Source organism: Phaseolus vulgaris, chromosome 8, assembly GCF_051622355.1.
Source record: "Phaseolus vulgaris cultivar YP4 chromosome 8, ASM5162235v1, whole genome shotgun sequence".
NCBI lineage: Eukaryota > Viridiplantae > Streptophyta > Magnoliopsida > Fabales > Fabaceae > Phaseolus > Phaseolus vulgaris.
The window spans coordinates 53,038,798-53,054,745 of record NC_143505.1 but is presented as its reverse complement, the minus strand read 5'-3'; the positions used below and the strand labels follow the sequence as shown (position 1 = coordinate 53,054,745).

Here is a 15,948-nt window from a genome sequence, read left to right as displayed (position 1 = left end):
ACCTAACTTTCAATAATAAAGTAGAAAAAAAATATTATAAATTTAATTCAATACACATGAATATGAACGCTATATTTTTTATATACACAGCAATCCAATTCTGTACAATTTAAACCACATTAAATATGCACCACGTGAATTATTTATGTTCCCATCATATTTATTTTCTAGATCGGGTCATCGAAGTAGTTGTCAAAATTATATCCCTATTTTGTATAGATTTTTATTTATTTAGCCTTTTGGAAAACTAATTTTTTTTATTAATTTTAGATTTTTATTTAAGAATGATATTAAATAATTTAAGATATGGTTTCATTTAAAATTTTGATTAATTTAGAAATTTTATTGATTTTTTATTTTTATTTAAGAATGATATTACAAATTTTTGAATTTTTTTTATTTAGAATTTTGAAAACTTAGAAATGTTATTTATTTTATATTTTTATTTAAGTAAGAAATAAAATAATTTCTGGTTTACTATTTATTCAAAAAAAATTTAAAATTTATTTATGTATGACATAAAATAAGTTAAGATTTACCTAGGATTTTGAATATTTTAAAATTTTAATTTATTTTAAATTTTTATTTAAGTAGAACATTAAATAATTTAGAATTATTATTTATTAATATTTTAAATAATTAAATAATTTTATTTATTTCAGATATTTTAGTTAAGTAGTACATTAAATAATTTAGGATTTTTATTTGTTTAAAATTTTAAATAATTTGTATTTGTTTAAAATTTGAAATAATTCCAATAATTTAGAATTTGTAACTATTTACAATTTTAAATAATTTAGGATTTTTATTTAATATAATTTTTTATGAAGGTATGACATTCAATAATTTAAATTTGTATTTATTTATAATTTTAAATAATTGAGATATTTTATTTATTACAAATTTTTATTTAAATATGACATTTAATAATTTAGTATTTGTATTTGTTTAGAATTTTAAACAATTTATAAATTTTTTATTACGATTTTTTATTTAAGTATGACATTAAATAATTTAGGATTGTATTTATTTAGGATTTTTAAAAATTTAGGAATTGAACTTATTTCAAATTTTTATTTGAGTGAAACATTAAATCATTTAGATTTTGTATTTATTTAGGACTGGGTATGTAAACCTCTATTTCAAAAACAATTTTATCACCTTTTTTTTGAAGTCATTTAACGTACAAAAAATTTTCCATCCCGCTTATGTTTTGTAGATTTATTTATTTCATATTTTATTTATGTAAGACACTAAATATGTTAGATTTAGATTAGTATTTATTTAAGATTTTACATAATTTAAGAATTTTATTTATTTTGTATTTTTATTTACGTATGATGTAAGGATCTAGAAAATAACCTTAGAGTAGAAGTGGTATATTTTAAATGATACCTGAATATTTTATTATTAAAATGAAAATGACATATAAATAGTGCACCGTCCCGTCCTTGGGCGTTGACCAAAGTCAAAGTCAACATATGGTGGGACCACTCGAGGGCCCCAAAGAAGGGAAGTCAACAGATTGACCACTGAAGGCGTCGCCAGGAGAAGGCGTCGCCAGGAGAAGGCGTCGCCAGGAGAAGGAGTTGCCAAGAGAAGGCGTCACCAGGGTAAGGCGTCGCCAAGAGGAGGCGTCGCCTAAGGAAGGCATCGCCAGGTTGAAGCATTGCCAGGTTAAGGTGTGGCCCAGAGCAGTTACAAAGAGAAGAGAAAGGTGGCTTCAAGGCCATAGTTCTGGTACCAGCAGGGAGTAACCTGACTCGTGAAGTACCCACGTCACCTCAGGGAGACCCCCGGGATAGATACGACCCACGAGAGGGTCATGCCCAGGGGTGAACCAGGTGCTTGGTGTGAGAGGAAGGTAGATACACTCCCAAGGCGAGTGACTAGAAGTTGGGGCGCATGAGTTGGCACCCAGAAAGTCACCCACTTGCGCCAAATGCACTTCAAGAAAGGAGGGTTTGCACGATGGATTAACCCTAAATTGGGTTACGGCGCTATAGGGCCCTCCACGAAGAGTCACGATTAAGTCAGAAGAACACGTGGCAATAAGCATTGAAAACATCAAGGCTTTTGTAAAAGTTCGCTAAGGTACGCGTTAATTCAGTTAAGATTCGAACGTTCCAAGGAATATTTTTATACGCTTTCAATGCGCTTTAACGCGTTTTAAATGCGAGAGATGTATAAAAAGGGACCTTGGGACGTTTGAAAAGGATCTGAGTTTTAACCTAATTCTCACAGTCTACACAAGAGCACAAACCCTAGTTGTTGTGACGGCGCACCCATTGTGTGCAGAAAAACGATTAGGGCAACACAGTTTTAGCCACTCAGTTATTTCTAACCACCTTCAGAGCATTCGTTTACGGTGTTCCGATACGGAGGTGCGTCACCTTTGATGCTTCTCGCTAGTTGACTTGATCGTCGGAGTGCAAACGGTCGCGAGGGCGCCCCTTTTGTTCACTTCTTTTCAGGTACTCACAGACGGACCAGAACGAAGGTGCCCTAGCTCGTGAGGACAAGCCACGCATAAAGACAACCCAGGTCAACCGGCGGGAACAAATAGAAAATTCGGTTATTCAGGTTTCATTTTAAAATAACCACCATCTCTCTACAAGTTCCAATTTTCCTTTCTCTCCCTTCTATCTAAGATTCTGATCTCCTCACTTATCAGTTTGGCGATCGGAGTCTGCCATTGGACTCCTGGCAGCGAAGACTACAAGACTGCCCGATCAGAATCTCTTATAGAGTAAGTTCAGTTTTGTTCCTCTTTTTCCTTTTCTTTCCCTTCTCCCTAAGATTCTAACCTTCTCGCTTATCAGTTTGGCAATCGGAGTCTGCCATTGGACTCCTGGCAGTGAACCCTATAAGATTGTTCGATCAAAATCTCAGATAGAGTAAGTTCATTCTTGGCCCCTTTTTCTTTTGAGTTAATTTTGATCTTATTAGATTTATGCTTTGCATATGATTCTTTTAGCTTCAGGAGGGTTAATTTTGTTAACAAAAGGTCCTAGTTATATAGTTAGATTTTTATCAGGATTCTGTGGTGCAGGTTAAATTACCTTTAGGCTTTTGGTAGATTTGGAGCTCCTAGCGAGCATCAGTCAAAATTCAGGTAAGGAAAGCTAGTTTTAAATTGCCAAATAGAACCCTAGGCTAGAAGATCTGGATGTGGGGGTGACGTGGTCACCAGTTTCAAATTTTCTTGCACGATCTCTTGTTTTTGTGTAGATTGGAAATTGTTTGAGATTGAAATGAAAAATTTAGATATAGTAGACGGTGTAGAATGTATATAAGTGTAGAATGTATATAATGTATTTGAAAAATGTTTGTGATGATTTTTCTTGACAATTTCAGAGCATATATTTTGATTATTTCGTCATGATTCAGTTTATGAGCTAAAAATTGTTTGTGACAATTTTTAAAGTAAACTATGAGTTGATTATTTAGAGAATTGCTATGTTGATTGTAATCTGAATTCTGGTGCTTTTGAGATAAATTAGTTGTTGGGTTTAACAATTGGTGACCAAACTTTAATTTTCATGTTGTGGCTTTCTTATCCTTTTTATTAAATAATGTTGGATATGTGGTGCTAGGTATATGTAAAGTAAAAAGAAGAACATTTATTGTTCATGCTTTTTTCTTTCATTCTATAAATGTTATACAATGTTGGATAATACTTTTCTTTTCTCCTTTTGTAATTGGTGTAACAATCTTGCAATAATTCTAAATATTAAAGTATTACAATACATGTTGGAATTAGTTCTTGCTAATGCAAATTTGAAGAAGTTGAGAACTATTGGATATAGTTGTAGTTGAGAGATAATTTTCTTTCATTCTCCTTTTATTGTCTCTCTTTTTGGGTAGTAAAACTTGATGTTATTTAGATACACTTTGCAGCCCTTTTGATTCAAGACATTTATATGAGTAGTAAATGAATTGTTGTGTGTTTTGGAAATTCTAAAATTTGGAATGATTTGATTGTTTGATGTTGGAGATTGTGATGTTTAGAATATGAATTTTAATCAAAACATAGTATTTTTAGGAAAGAAAATACCGTGTTAAGATTGTTTAGGATGTGCATTGACTAGGGATCGTCTAGAAGGAGATATCTTGACTCTCCTGAGATAATGGAATCATATAGATGAAGTTATTTAGGTGGTGAGAGTCGAAGGAGGTTCATATGAATGGGTAAGTTGTTTGAAAGATAACTAACTTGACCTGTTATATGAGTTAACCCTGTCATACTAGAAGAGATATGATATTGAGATTCTTTATGCGCATAGCTGTGTGGATTTCACAGTGAGATAGTATGACAAGTGCAGATCTCTGAGTCTAAGTCAACGCACGAGTCTTCCGCAAGTGTCTTTGTGTTGTGAGTCAGTAGAAGTCTAACATATGAAAGATGATGAATTTTATGAATGTAATAGACACCTGATGGTTTGAGAAATCATATGAGAATTGATGAACTATGCTTATAAATTTGAAATTTAAATTATATCAAAACTTTTTATATAGATAGCTTACCCTATTATTTGTTTGTGTTGTTTCTTTATCTGTGATGATCGTGTTTTACATGGGAGCAGATGAGATTGCAGGTAATAAAGCTCCTTAGTGAGCCGCTGAAGGATGAGATAGTTTTATTTGAATGCTTTGTTTTGTTATTAAAACTTTTGATGTATATATTAAATCCCTATGAAGAGATATTTCTTTTGAGATACACATATAAGAAAGTAGTATATGTTTATTTGTAATTAGATATTACTTGTTTTACTTTTATTTAATTATATATGGGTAAAATTAAGGATGTTAATTATGACATTAAATATTTAGGGTTTCTATTTTTTTAGCAATTTTGAATCAGTTAGGAATTTGATTTATTTTGGATTTTTATTTAAGTATAATATTAAATAATTTAAATTTTGTATTTATTTTGGATTTTGAAAATTTTAGAAGTTTTATTTATTTTAGATTATTATTTAAGTAGGAAATACAATAATTTAAGATTTGTACTTATTTAGAATTTTGAAAACATAGAAATTTTTTATTTAAGAATGGCATTAAATAATTTAGAAATTTTATTTATTTTTAATTTTTATTTAAGAATAACATTAAATTTTTTTCGACTTATATTTATTTTTAATTTTGAAAATTTATAAATTTCATTTATTTTGTATTTATTTACGATTTTTGGAAAACGTTAAAAAATTTATTTATTTGAGATTTTTATTTAAGTATAACATAAACTAAGTAAGTATTTGTGTTTATTTAGAATTTTAAATAATTTAGAAATTTTATATATTTCAGATTTTTATTTAAGTAGGACATTAAATAATTTAAAATTTGTATTTATTGAGTATTTTAGATACTTTATTTAAGTAGGACATGAAGTAATTTAAAATTTGTATTTGTTTAAAATTTTGAATAATTTAGAAATTCTATTTATTGTGAATTATTATTTAAGTAGGACATTAAATAATTTAGGATATGTATTTGTTTCAGATTTTGTATAATTTAAAAATTTAATTGATTTTTTATTTTTATTTAATTAGAACATTAAGTAATTTAGGTCTTGTATTACAAACTTTAATAATATAGGAATTTTATTTATTTTAAATTTTTATTTAAGTACAATGTAAAATAATTTAGGATTTGAATTTATTTATAAATTTTAATAACTTAGGAATTTTATTTATTACCATTTTTATTTAAGTATCACATTGAATAATTTAGGATTTGCATAGGTTTAGAATTTTGAATAATTTAGGTATTTTATTTATTGTAATTTTTTTATTTAAGTAGGATATTAAATAATTTAGATTTATATTTTTTTAAGATTTTTCATAATTTGGAATTTTATTTTTTTGGAGATTTTTATTTACGTATGACCTTAAATAATTTATGATTTGTATTTATTTAGAATTTTGAATAATTTAGAAATTTTATTTATTTATGATTTTTATTTAAGTAGAAATTTTTGAATCTTTGTTTGATTTTTTTGGCACCTCAATGTCCACTGTGCACTACTCTCATTCTGATTATACAAAGCTGCCAATACAATGTAGTACAAAATAGAGAAAAACAATGATAGAATAAAACTCAATGGATTCACAATAACCAAGTTATAGATTAATCCATTCATAATAAAGATATCAATTATTCCTCCATTGACACTTGTAGTTAAATTTTGTTCTTTGCATATTCTGAAAATAATTTTATTTGAATTTTCACACTAATTGTGCAAAACTTGGATTGCACATTTTTGTATAGTAGAGTTTCAAAATGCATATTGTATGATACTTTTCAGATTTGGGTTTCCATGTCTCAGAGCAATTTGAACACACTTCGGGAAAGACTCACATGTGGATGCTAGTCTATTGCTTTTTTCTCTAGGTCAGAATACTTCATTGTATTGGCAGCTTTGACACTTGCCTGACTTGTTCAAAATTCATTTGATGCAGCACATCATCTTGCCTACAATAGCTGTGATATATAGAAAAGAAAATTTGTAGACAATTCTTGAGAGTTTTCGTATTCTTTTCTGAAACTTTAGCACTTGGTTGACTTGTTCAAAATTCATTTGATGCAGCACCTCACCTTGCCTATAACAACTATGATATATAGAAAAGAAAATTTGTAGATAGTTCTTTAGAGTTTTCGTATGCTTTTCTGAAGTTTATACACTATTGTAATAAACATTGCAAGTTTGTATTGCTTTATTGCTTTTTTCTGGTTAAGTATAAAGTTGTTTTATTTTGCATATCAGTGTATCCCTATTATTTTGGAACCTCACTGTTCATTTCAATATTCAATGCAACGCAGACTTTTGATTCCTCTATACAAAGTTTGATTTATATTTGTTTTTTTTTTTTATGTTCAGTTTGATTCCTACACTAGTTTGATATGATTGCTGTTATAAAATTATAATGTTGTTGATTTTTGGTTGCTTGAAGTTGATTTAGAGTAATTTTCAGCTATAGCATGGACTTTGTAATTCTGGTGCTCTCTGGTATCATTTCGATCAACCTAAAAATATTTTCGAACAATCTAAAATTTCTGGTGCTCTCTGGTGTCATTTCGATCAACCTAAAAATATTTTCGATCAATCCAAATTTTCTGGTGCTCTCTGGTGTCATTTAGATCAACCTAAAATATTTTCGATCAATCCAAATTTTCTGGTGCTCTCTGGTGTCCTTAAGATCAACCTAAAATATTTTCGATCAATCCAAAATTTTGTATACATATATGGATATTACTATTATTATTATTTTAGCATAGTTTATTTTGGATTACTATTATTAAATAACTTCTTGGATATATTCGGATTGTTAGAAAGTTAAATTATATGTTATGATTGCATAGTGTATTGATGTGTTAAATGAAGTGTGCAATGATGTGAAAGTAAGATCAAGGCATAGTATTTTCAGGGAAGAAAATACCGTGTTGAGATTGTTGTTAGGGTGTATTGACTTGTGAGTATCATGTGAATGAGACGATCTTGACTCTACTGATATAATGTAATCACGTAGATGAAGTTATTCAGTTGGTGAGAGTTGATGGAGGTTCATATGATTTTACCCTATCATATGAGTGGATGAGATATTGAGATAATTATGCGCATGGTTGTGTGGATTTCACAACAATAATATGACAGGTGCAGGTCTCTGGATGCTAATTTCAATACACGAGTCTTCCGGAAGTAGAATCAAGTGTTTATGTTATATGAGTCGGTGGAAGTCTGGCATATGAAAGATGAATATTGAATTTTAATAGACACGTGATGATTTGAGAATTTGTATGAGACTTGTTGATTTATGTTTTATAAATTTCAAATTGAAATTTTATAGAATTTTGTTTTATATGGCTAGCTTACCCGTTATTTGTTTGTTTTTGTTTTCTTTAATCTGTGATGATCATGTTAATTTACACGGGAGCAGATGAAGTTGTAGGTAATAGAGCTCTTCAGTGAGCAGGAGGAGGATTAGATAGATTTAAATTGAATGCTTTGCTGTGTTTTGTTTTTAAACTTTTTGATGTATATATTAAATCCCTATGAAGAGGGATATCTTTTTGAGATACAAATATCAGCAAGTAGTATATGTTTATTTGTTAATTAGATATTGCTTGTTTTACTATTATTTTATTATATATATATGGGTAAATTTAGGGATGTTACATTATGGTATCAGAGCTTTTCGAACCTTAGGAGACCTAAGAGTTATGGGGTTGTTTTTGTGTGCTTTAATTGGTTTGTTAGTAAAAACTACATAGTTTAAAATTCTAAAGATTTATCATGAATCTTTCTTCTTTGTTTTATAGAATGGCTCCTAGACCTCCTACCCCTCCCCAACCTTCTTCTGAGATGAACCAGATTGTCAGGGCTATTGAGATGATGGCAAAAGCTATCCAACAACAGAATATGGCAATGGCTCAGAATCACCAGACAACAATGCATCATTGGGAGAATGCTAGATTTGCTGCAACAACTTCCCATGTCAGTTTGTCTCAAGAGCAGTTGGGACTGACAGAGTTCATGAGGCATAACCCACCTAAGTTCAGTGGGAATGCCACTCCGGATCAAGCAAACCAATGGATAAGGGAGATAGAGAAGATCTTTAAGGCAACCTCATGCCCTGAGGATAAGAATTTGGTTTTTGCTACATATTTGTTGTCTGGAGAAGTAGAGTTCTGGTGGATGGGAGCTCAACAAATGATGGAAGTCAGAGCTGAAGTTTTGGACTGGGAGTGTTTTAGAGTGATGTTTCTGGAGAAATATTTTCCAGATAGTGCAAGGTTTGCAAAGGAAACTGAATTTCTCAAGTTGGAACAGGGAGAGATGTCAGTTAATGCTTATGCTGCTAGGTTTGAGTATCTAGCCAGATTCTACAAGCTACCTCTGAGGCTTGGAGGTGTAGGAAGTTTGAAGAAGGTTTAAAACATGAGTTGAAGAAGATTATATCACCTATGTGCATCAGGGAGTTTCCTAGCTTAGTGGAGAAGGCGAAGATGGTGGAGACCTTGGAAAAGGGGGATTCCAGGGTAATGAGATCACACCCAGGAGGGTCTTCTAGTGGAAAGGCCAAGGTACAACATCAACAACACATGCCTTATGCTAGACCTCCACAACATAGGGCAGGAGCAGCTCCACCGCAGTTTCAGCAACAACCACCATAGATACCCACATGTTATCACTGTGTTGGACCCCATTTGAAGAAAGATTGTCCTAAACTTTTATCAGAGAGAAAATGTTATACTTGTCATAAAGAAGAACATCTATCAAAAGATTGCCCTAATAAGAGGAGGATAATTCTTGGAGGTAACTTACAACTAGGAAGAGGAGGGGGTGGCAGACCCCAAGCAACTGGAAGAGTTTTTTCTATGTCAGGAGCTGAAACATCTCAGTCAGGTAATTTGGTACAAGGTGTATGTTATATAGCTGGTAGATGTGTGAAAGTTTTGTTTGATTCAGGAGCGACACATTCTTTTGTGTGTAGATGAGTTGGGTCTTTTAGTGAAAGAGTTGTCGTTTGAACTGCTGGTCTCTACCCCTGCATCAGGAAAAGTATTGACCTCTACAGTTTGTTTTGAATGTCCAATAATAGTTCATATCTCACAGTTGTCAACCCTTGAAGAGATTCCCGCCTTTCTTGCTAAAGCGGCTTTCATGCAATGCAAGCAAGCCTTTGTAATGCGCCAACCAATCCCAGAACATTTATTTTCACAAGAAAGGACCTTTAAATGCATACATCAAAATAAATTATCAAATCAATGCATATACTTACTTAATAATTCAAACAAAGGATAAAGGGTAGATGCCACTAGAGAGACTGCATATTCAAATCAATCTCCATTTCCAGTCCAAGATAGATCACAGAGAGCCTGCTGGAAATTTATATTAAGATCGAGTTCTTTACCTACCGCAACACTTTGTAGAGCAAAGACGGGGTCAGTGAGTGCCAGCTAAAGATCCGAAAGTAAAATCGATACTTTCAAAATAAATTTAATTTGTCTACCTCTTCAAGACCTGGATGTTATTCTAGGAATGGATTGGCTATCTGTCAATCACATTCTCATAGATTGTAGTCAACAGAAAATAGTGTTTTCATATTCCAAGGAGTCATATGTGATGTCTGCTCAACATGTGTGGTCAGAATTGAAAGAAGGATCAAGGTGGCTTGTAATCTTAACTCAGATGGGAGTTAAGAATGATAAAGAAATAAGTAGTATACATGTGGTGAAGGATTTCATGGATGTATTTCCAGAAGAAATACCTGGATTACCTCCCAAGAGAGAAGTAGAATTCTCTATTCATTTGGCACCTGGAGCTGGACCAGTGTCAATGGGACCTTACAGAATGGCTCCAGCTGAATTAATTGAACTAAAGAAGCAAGTTGAAGACTTATTGGAGAAACAGTTCATCAAGCCCAATGTATTTCCATGGGGGGCTCCGGTGCTTCTAGTTAAAAAGAAGGATGGAGGGTCTCGGTTGTGTGTAGATTACAGGCAGTTGAATAAGTTGACCATCAAAAACAAGTATCCTCTGCCCAGAATTGATGATTTAATGGATCAGTTACATGGAGCCTCAGTGTTCTCAAAGATTGATCTGAGATCTGGATACCATCAGATTTTAGTAAAAGATGAAGATGTTCAGAAGACAGCTTTTAGGTCTCGTTATGGACACTATGAGTATGTGGTGATGTCGTTTGGAGTAACAAATGCTCCAGCTCTTTTCATGGATTACATGAATAGAATTTTCCGTCATTTCTTGGACAAGTTTGTTGTAGTCTTTATAGACGATATACTTATTTATTCAAGGACCGAGGAAGAACATGAAGAACATCTGAAGATAGTGTTGGAAATTTTGAGGGAAAAACAATTATATGCTAAGTTCTCTAAGTGTGAGTTTTGGCTGGAGGAAGTCAATTTCTTAGGGCATGTAATATCAGCTCAGGGGATCTCAGTGGATCCAGCCAAGGTGGAGGCAGTGCTTCAGTGGGAACACCCTAGGACAGTCACAGAGATAAAAAGTTTTGTGGGTTTAGCTGGATACTATCGAAGGTTCATTGAAGATTTTTCCAAGGTAGTAGCTCCTTTGACTCAATTAACTCGCAAAGATCAACCTTTTGCTTGGACTGACAGATGTGAGTAGAGTTTTATAGAGCTGAAGAAAATATTAACTAGTGCTCCGGTGTTAGTGATTCCTGATACAAGAAAACCTTTTGAGGTTTACTGTGATGCTTCCTATCAGGGTTTAGGTTGTGTCTTAACGCAAGAGAAGAGAGCAGTTGCATATGCTTCAAGGCAACTCAAAGTTCATGAGAGAAATTATCCTACTCATGACTTAGAATTGGCAGCAGTAGTGTTGCTTTGAAGATTTGGAGGCATTATTTGTATGGAGCTCAATTTCAGGTGTTCAGTGACCATAAAAGTTTAAAATATTTGTTTGATCAGAAAGAGTTGAATATGAGACAAAGAAGATGGATGGAGTTTCTGAAGGATTATGATTTTCAATTGATGTACCATCCAGGGAAGGCTAATGTAGTTGCAGATGCTTTGAGTAGAAAGTCAGTACAGGTGTCAGCTATGATGATTGAAGAGCAGAAGTTGATTGAGCAGTTCAAGGATCTAAATTTGGGAGTGAAATTTCATATTAATCATATTAGTTGTAGTAAGTTAACTATAACTAATGATTTCCTTGGAATAATAAAGGAAAAACAGTTAGAGGATCCTAGTCTGAAGCGTACTGTGGAGTTACTAGGTACAAATCAAGTTAAGGACTTTGTGATGGGAGAAGATGAGATCTTGAGATTTAATGGCAGGATTTGCATACCTGAAAATGAAGAGCTGAAGAGAATGATCCTAGAAGAGGGTCATAAGAGTCATCTTAGTCTACATCCCGGTATGAAAGATGTACCAAGATTTGAAAGAGTCCTTTTGGTGGTCAGGCATGAAGAAAGAAATAGCTCAGTATGTTGGTACATGTTTGACATGTCAGAAGGAAAAAGTAGAACATCAGAGACCTGGTGGTTTGTTACAGCAGTTGGATATTCCTGAGTGGAAATGGGACAACATTGCTATGGATTTTGTTACTCACTTACCAAGATCAGTAAGGGGTCATGATGCAGTCTGGGTAATAGTTGATCGACTGACAAAGAGTGTTCACTTTCTTCTAGTTAATTTAAGGATATCTATGGCCAAGTTGGAACAGTTGTACATCAAAGAGATTGTGAGATTGCTTGGAGTGCCTTCCAGTATTGTTTCGGATAGAGATCCCAGGTTTACTTCACGGTTTTGGCAAACTCTACAAGACTCTTTGGGAACTAGGTTGAGAATGAGCTCTGCATATCACCCTCAAACAGATGGACAGTCTGAGAGGACGATCCAGTCTTTAGAAGATCTGTTGAGGACATGTATTTTGGATCATCTGGGAAGTTGGGATGAGATGTTACCTCTAGTGGAGTTCACTTATAATAATAGTTATCATGCCAGTATTGGGATGACACCATATGAAGCTCTATATGGGAGGAAGTGCAGAACTCCTTTATGTTGGTATCAGGATGGTGAAACAGTTTTGGTTGGGCCAGAGTTAATTCAACAGACCACTGAGAAAGTGAAGCAGATACAAGACAGATTGAAAGCTTATCAAAGTAGGCAGAAATCCTATGCAGATAAGAGGAGAAAACCTTTGGAGTTTGCAGCTGGAGACCAAGTGTTCATGAGAGTGACACCAACCAAGGGTGTAGGACGAGCTATCAGATCAAATAAGTTATCTCCTAAGTTTTTTGGACCATATCAAGTCTTAAGGAAGATAGGTCCAGTGGCTTATGAGATTGCTCTACCTCCTCAATTAGCAAACCTGCACAATGTATTTCATGTATCACAACTAAGAAAGTATATTCCAGATCCTAGTCACGTGTTGGAAGTGGATAATGTGCAAATCAAGGATAACTTGTCTTTTGAAGCAAAACCAATTAGGATTGAAGATCAAAAGAGTAAACAACTCAGGGGCAAGACCATCAGTATGGTGAAGGTGGTGTGGGATGATATATCTGGTGATTCCACTTGGGAATTAGAAGAAACCATTAGGGAAAGTTATCCCTATCTCTTTTCTGGTAAGTCAATTTTCGGGGACGAAAATTTTTCTTGTTGGGGAGAATGTAAGGATCTAGAAAATTACTTTAGAGTAGAAGTGGTATATTTTAAATGACTCCTGAATATTTTTTTATCTAAAATGAAAAGGGAATATAAATAGAAATTCAGTTATTCAGGTTTCATTTTAAAAAGAACCACCATCTCTCTAGAAAGTTCTTTTCTTTTTCTCTCCCTTCTCTAAGATTCTGACTTCCTCGTTCATCGGTTTGACGATCAGAGTCCACCATCAGACTCCTGGCAGTGAGTACTACAAGACTGCCCGATCAGAATCTCTGATAGAGTAAGTTCATTTTTGCTCTTCTCTTTGAGTCAAATTTTGAACTTGTCAGGTTGTTTTTGTCTTGCTTTGCATGTGACCCTTTTAGCTTCAAGGTTAATCTCTGTTAGCTCAGGGTCTTAGTAATATAGTTAGATTTTTTATTTGGACTTTGTGGTGCAGGTTAAGTTACCTTTGAGTTCTTGGTGGTTTTGGAGCTCTTAGTGTATATCTACTAAAATTCAGGTAAGGGAAGCTAGCCTTAATTTCCAATAGAACACTAGGCTAGAAGATCTGGATGTGAGGGTGATGTGGTCACCAGTCTCAAACTTTCTTCCAAGGTTGTTTGATTTAAGTATATTAGTAATTGACTGAGATTTGAATGTAAAATTTGATATGATTGTTGTTATAAAATTATAATGTTGTTGATTTTTGGTTGCTTGAAGTTGATTTAGAGTAATTTTCAGCTATAGCATGGACTTTGTAATTTTGGTGCTCTCAGGTGTCATTTCGATCAACCTAAAAATATTTTCGATCAATCTAAAATTTCTGGTGCTCTCTGGTGTCATTTCGATCAACCTAAAAATATTTTCGATCAATCTAAAATTTCTTGTGCTCTCTGGTGTCATTTCGATCAACCTAAAAATATTTTCGATCAATCTAAAATTTCTGGTGCTCTCTGGTGTCATTTAGATCAACCAAAAATATTTTCGATCAATTCAAATTTTCTGGTGCTCTCTGGTGTCATTTCGATCAACCTAAAAATATTTTCGATCAATCTAAAATTTCTGGTGCTCTCTGGTGTCATTTCGATCAACCTAAAAATATTTTCGATCAATCCAAATTTTTTGGTGCTCTCTGGTGTCATTTAGATAAACCTAAAATATTTTCGATCAATTCAAAATTTTGTATACATATATGGATATTACTATTATTATTATTTTAGCATAGTTTATTTTGGATTACTATTATTAAATAACTTCTTGGATATATTTGGATTATTAGAAAGTTAAATTATATGTTATGATTGTATGGTGTATTGATGTGTTAAATGAAGTGTGCATTGATGTGAAAGTAAGATCAAGACATAGTATTTTCAGGAAAGAAAATACCGTGTTGAGATTGCTGTTAGGGTGTATTGATTTGTGAGTATCTGTGAATTAGACAATCCTGACTCTACTGATATAATGGAATAACATAGATGAAGTTATTCAGTTGGTGAGAGTCGATGGAGGTTCATATGATTATGTCTGGGGTTTGAAATAGAACCTGATCTTTCAGGTCATATGAATTTACCCTGTCATATGAGTGGATGAGATATTGAGATAATTATGCGCATGACTGTGTGGATTTCACAGCAGTAGTATGACAGGTGCAGGTCTCTGGATGCTAATTTCAATACACGAGTCTTTCAGAAGTAGAATCAAGTGTCTATGTTATATTAGTCAGTGGAAGTCTGACATATGAAAGATGAATGTTGAATTTTAATAGACACTTGATGATTTGAGAATTTGTACGAGACTTGATGATTTATGTTTTATAAATTTCAAATTGAAATTTTATAGAATTTTGTTTTATATAACTAGCTTACCATGTTATTTGTTTGTTTTTGTTTTCTTTAATCTGTGATGATCGTGTTAATTTACACGGGAGCAGATGAAGTTGTAGGTAATAGAGCTCCTCAGTGAGCAGAAGGAGGATTAGATAGATTTAAATTGAATGCTTTGCTGTGTTTTGTTTTTAAACTTTTGATGTATATATTAAATCCCTATGAAGAGGGATATCTTTTTGAGATACAAATATCAACAAGTAGTATATGTTTATTTGTTAATTAAATATTGTTTGTTTTACTATTATTTTATTATATATATATATATATATATGGGTAAATTTAGGGATGTTACACCAACAGTTAGTATAAATACATTTTTTAAATTTTTATGGAGAAAACGAATAAAATTATAAATAACTCGACATTAGTAACATAATTAACAAAATACATCAAAATTAACATAATAACAAATATTCATTGAACAACATTTGCTTATGATCAACAAAATATTGATTACATTTAATCTTGTTCGTATCACCAAAATACAGCTTACCTACAATTTTCAGTAATAATTCACAAACAAAAAATAAAGGATGGCATAGAATGATCAAAGTTTGCGTAGAACAATGAAAATTAAAAAAAAAAAAACAAAGAATCATAAGAAAAAAAATGGGGAAAACGTAAGAGAAAATATTTTGACAAACGCCAAAGAATAACAAAAACAGAGAACCAAAAATAAAAAAATGAAAAAGATGCAAGAGAAAGCATTTTGGCAAAAGAAATGAAAGAATGACAGAGATAATTAAAGTTTGCAACTTTGACCAGAAAAAAAAAACCGAAAAAACGTAAAAGAAAACATTTTTATACAAGGGAATCCAATATTATAAAATAGAAAAACAATATTATAAATTTAATTAAATACACATAAATATGAACGCTATATTTTTTTATACACAGGAATCCAATTCTGTACAATATAAACCACATT

The 15,948-nt window shown here is 32.4% G+C and overlaps 1 protein-coding gene across 1 annotated transcript; it reads left to right on the top strand.

Moving 5' to 3' along the window:
* The first annotated feature begins 12,496 nt into the window (after positions 1-12,496).
* Positions 12,497-13,207, top strand: LOC150025653 (uncharacterized). The gene has a single exon (XM_090294154.1). The coding sequence runs from the start codon at positions 12,497-12,499 to the stop codon at positions 13,205-13,207; it is 711 nt and encodes a 236-aa protein (XP_090150280.1).
* The last annotated feature ends 2,741 nt before the right edge of the window (positions 13,208-15,948 follow it).

What these genes read in the sequence shown, in the direction of transcription:
- LOC150025653 (XM_090294154.1), top strand. Translation starts at nt 12,497, where the DNA reads ATGACACCATATGAAGCTCTATATGGGAGGAAGTGCAGAACTCCTTTA.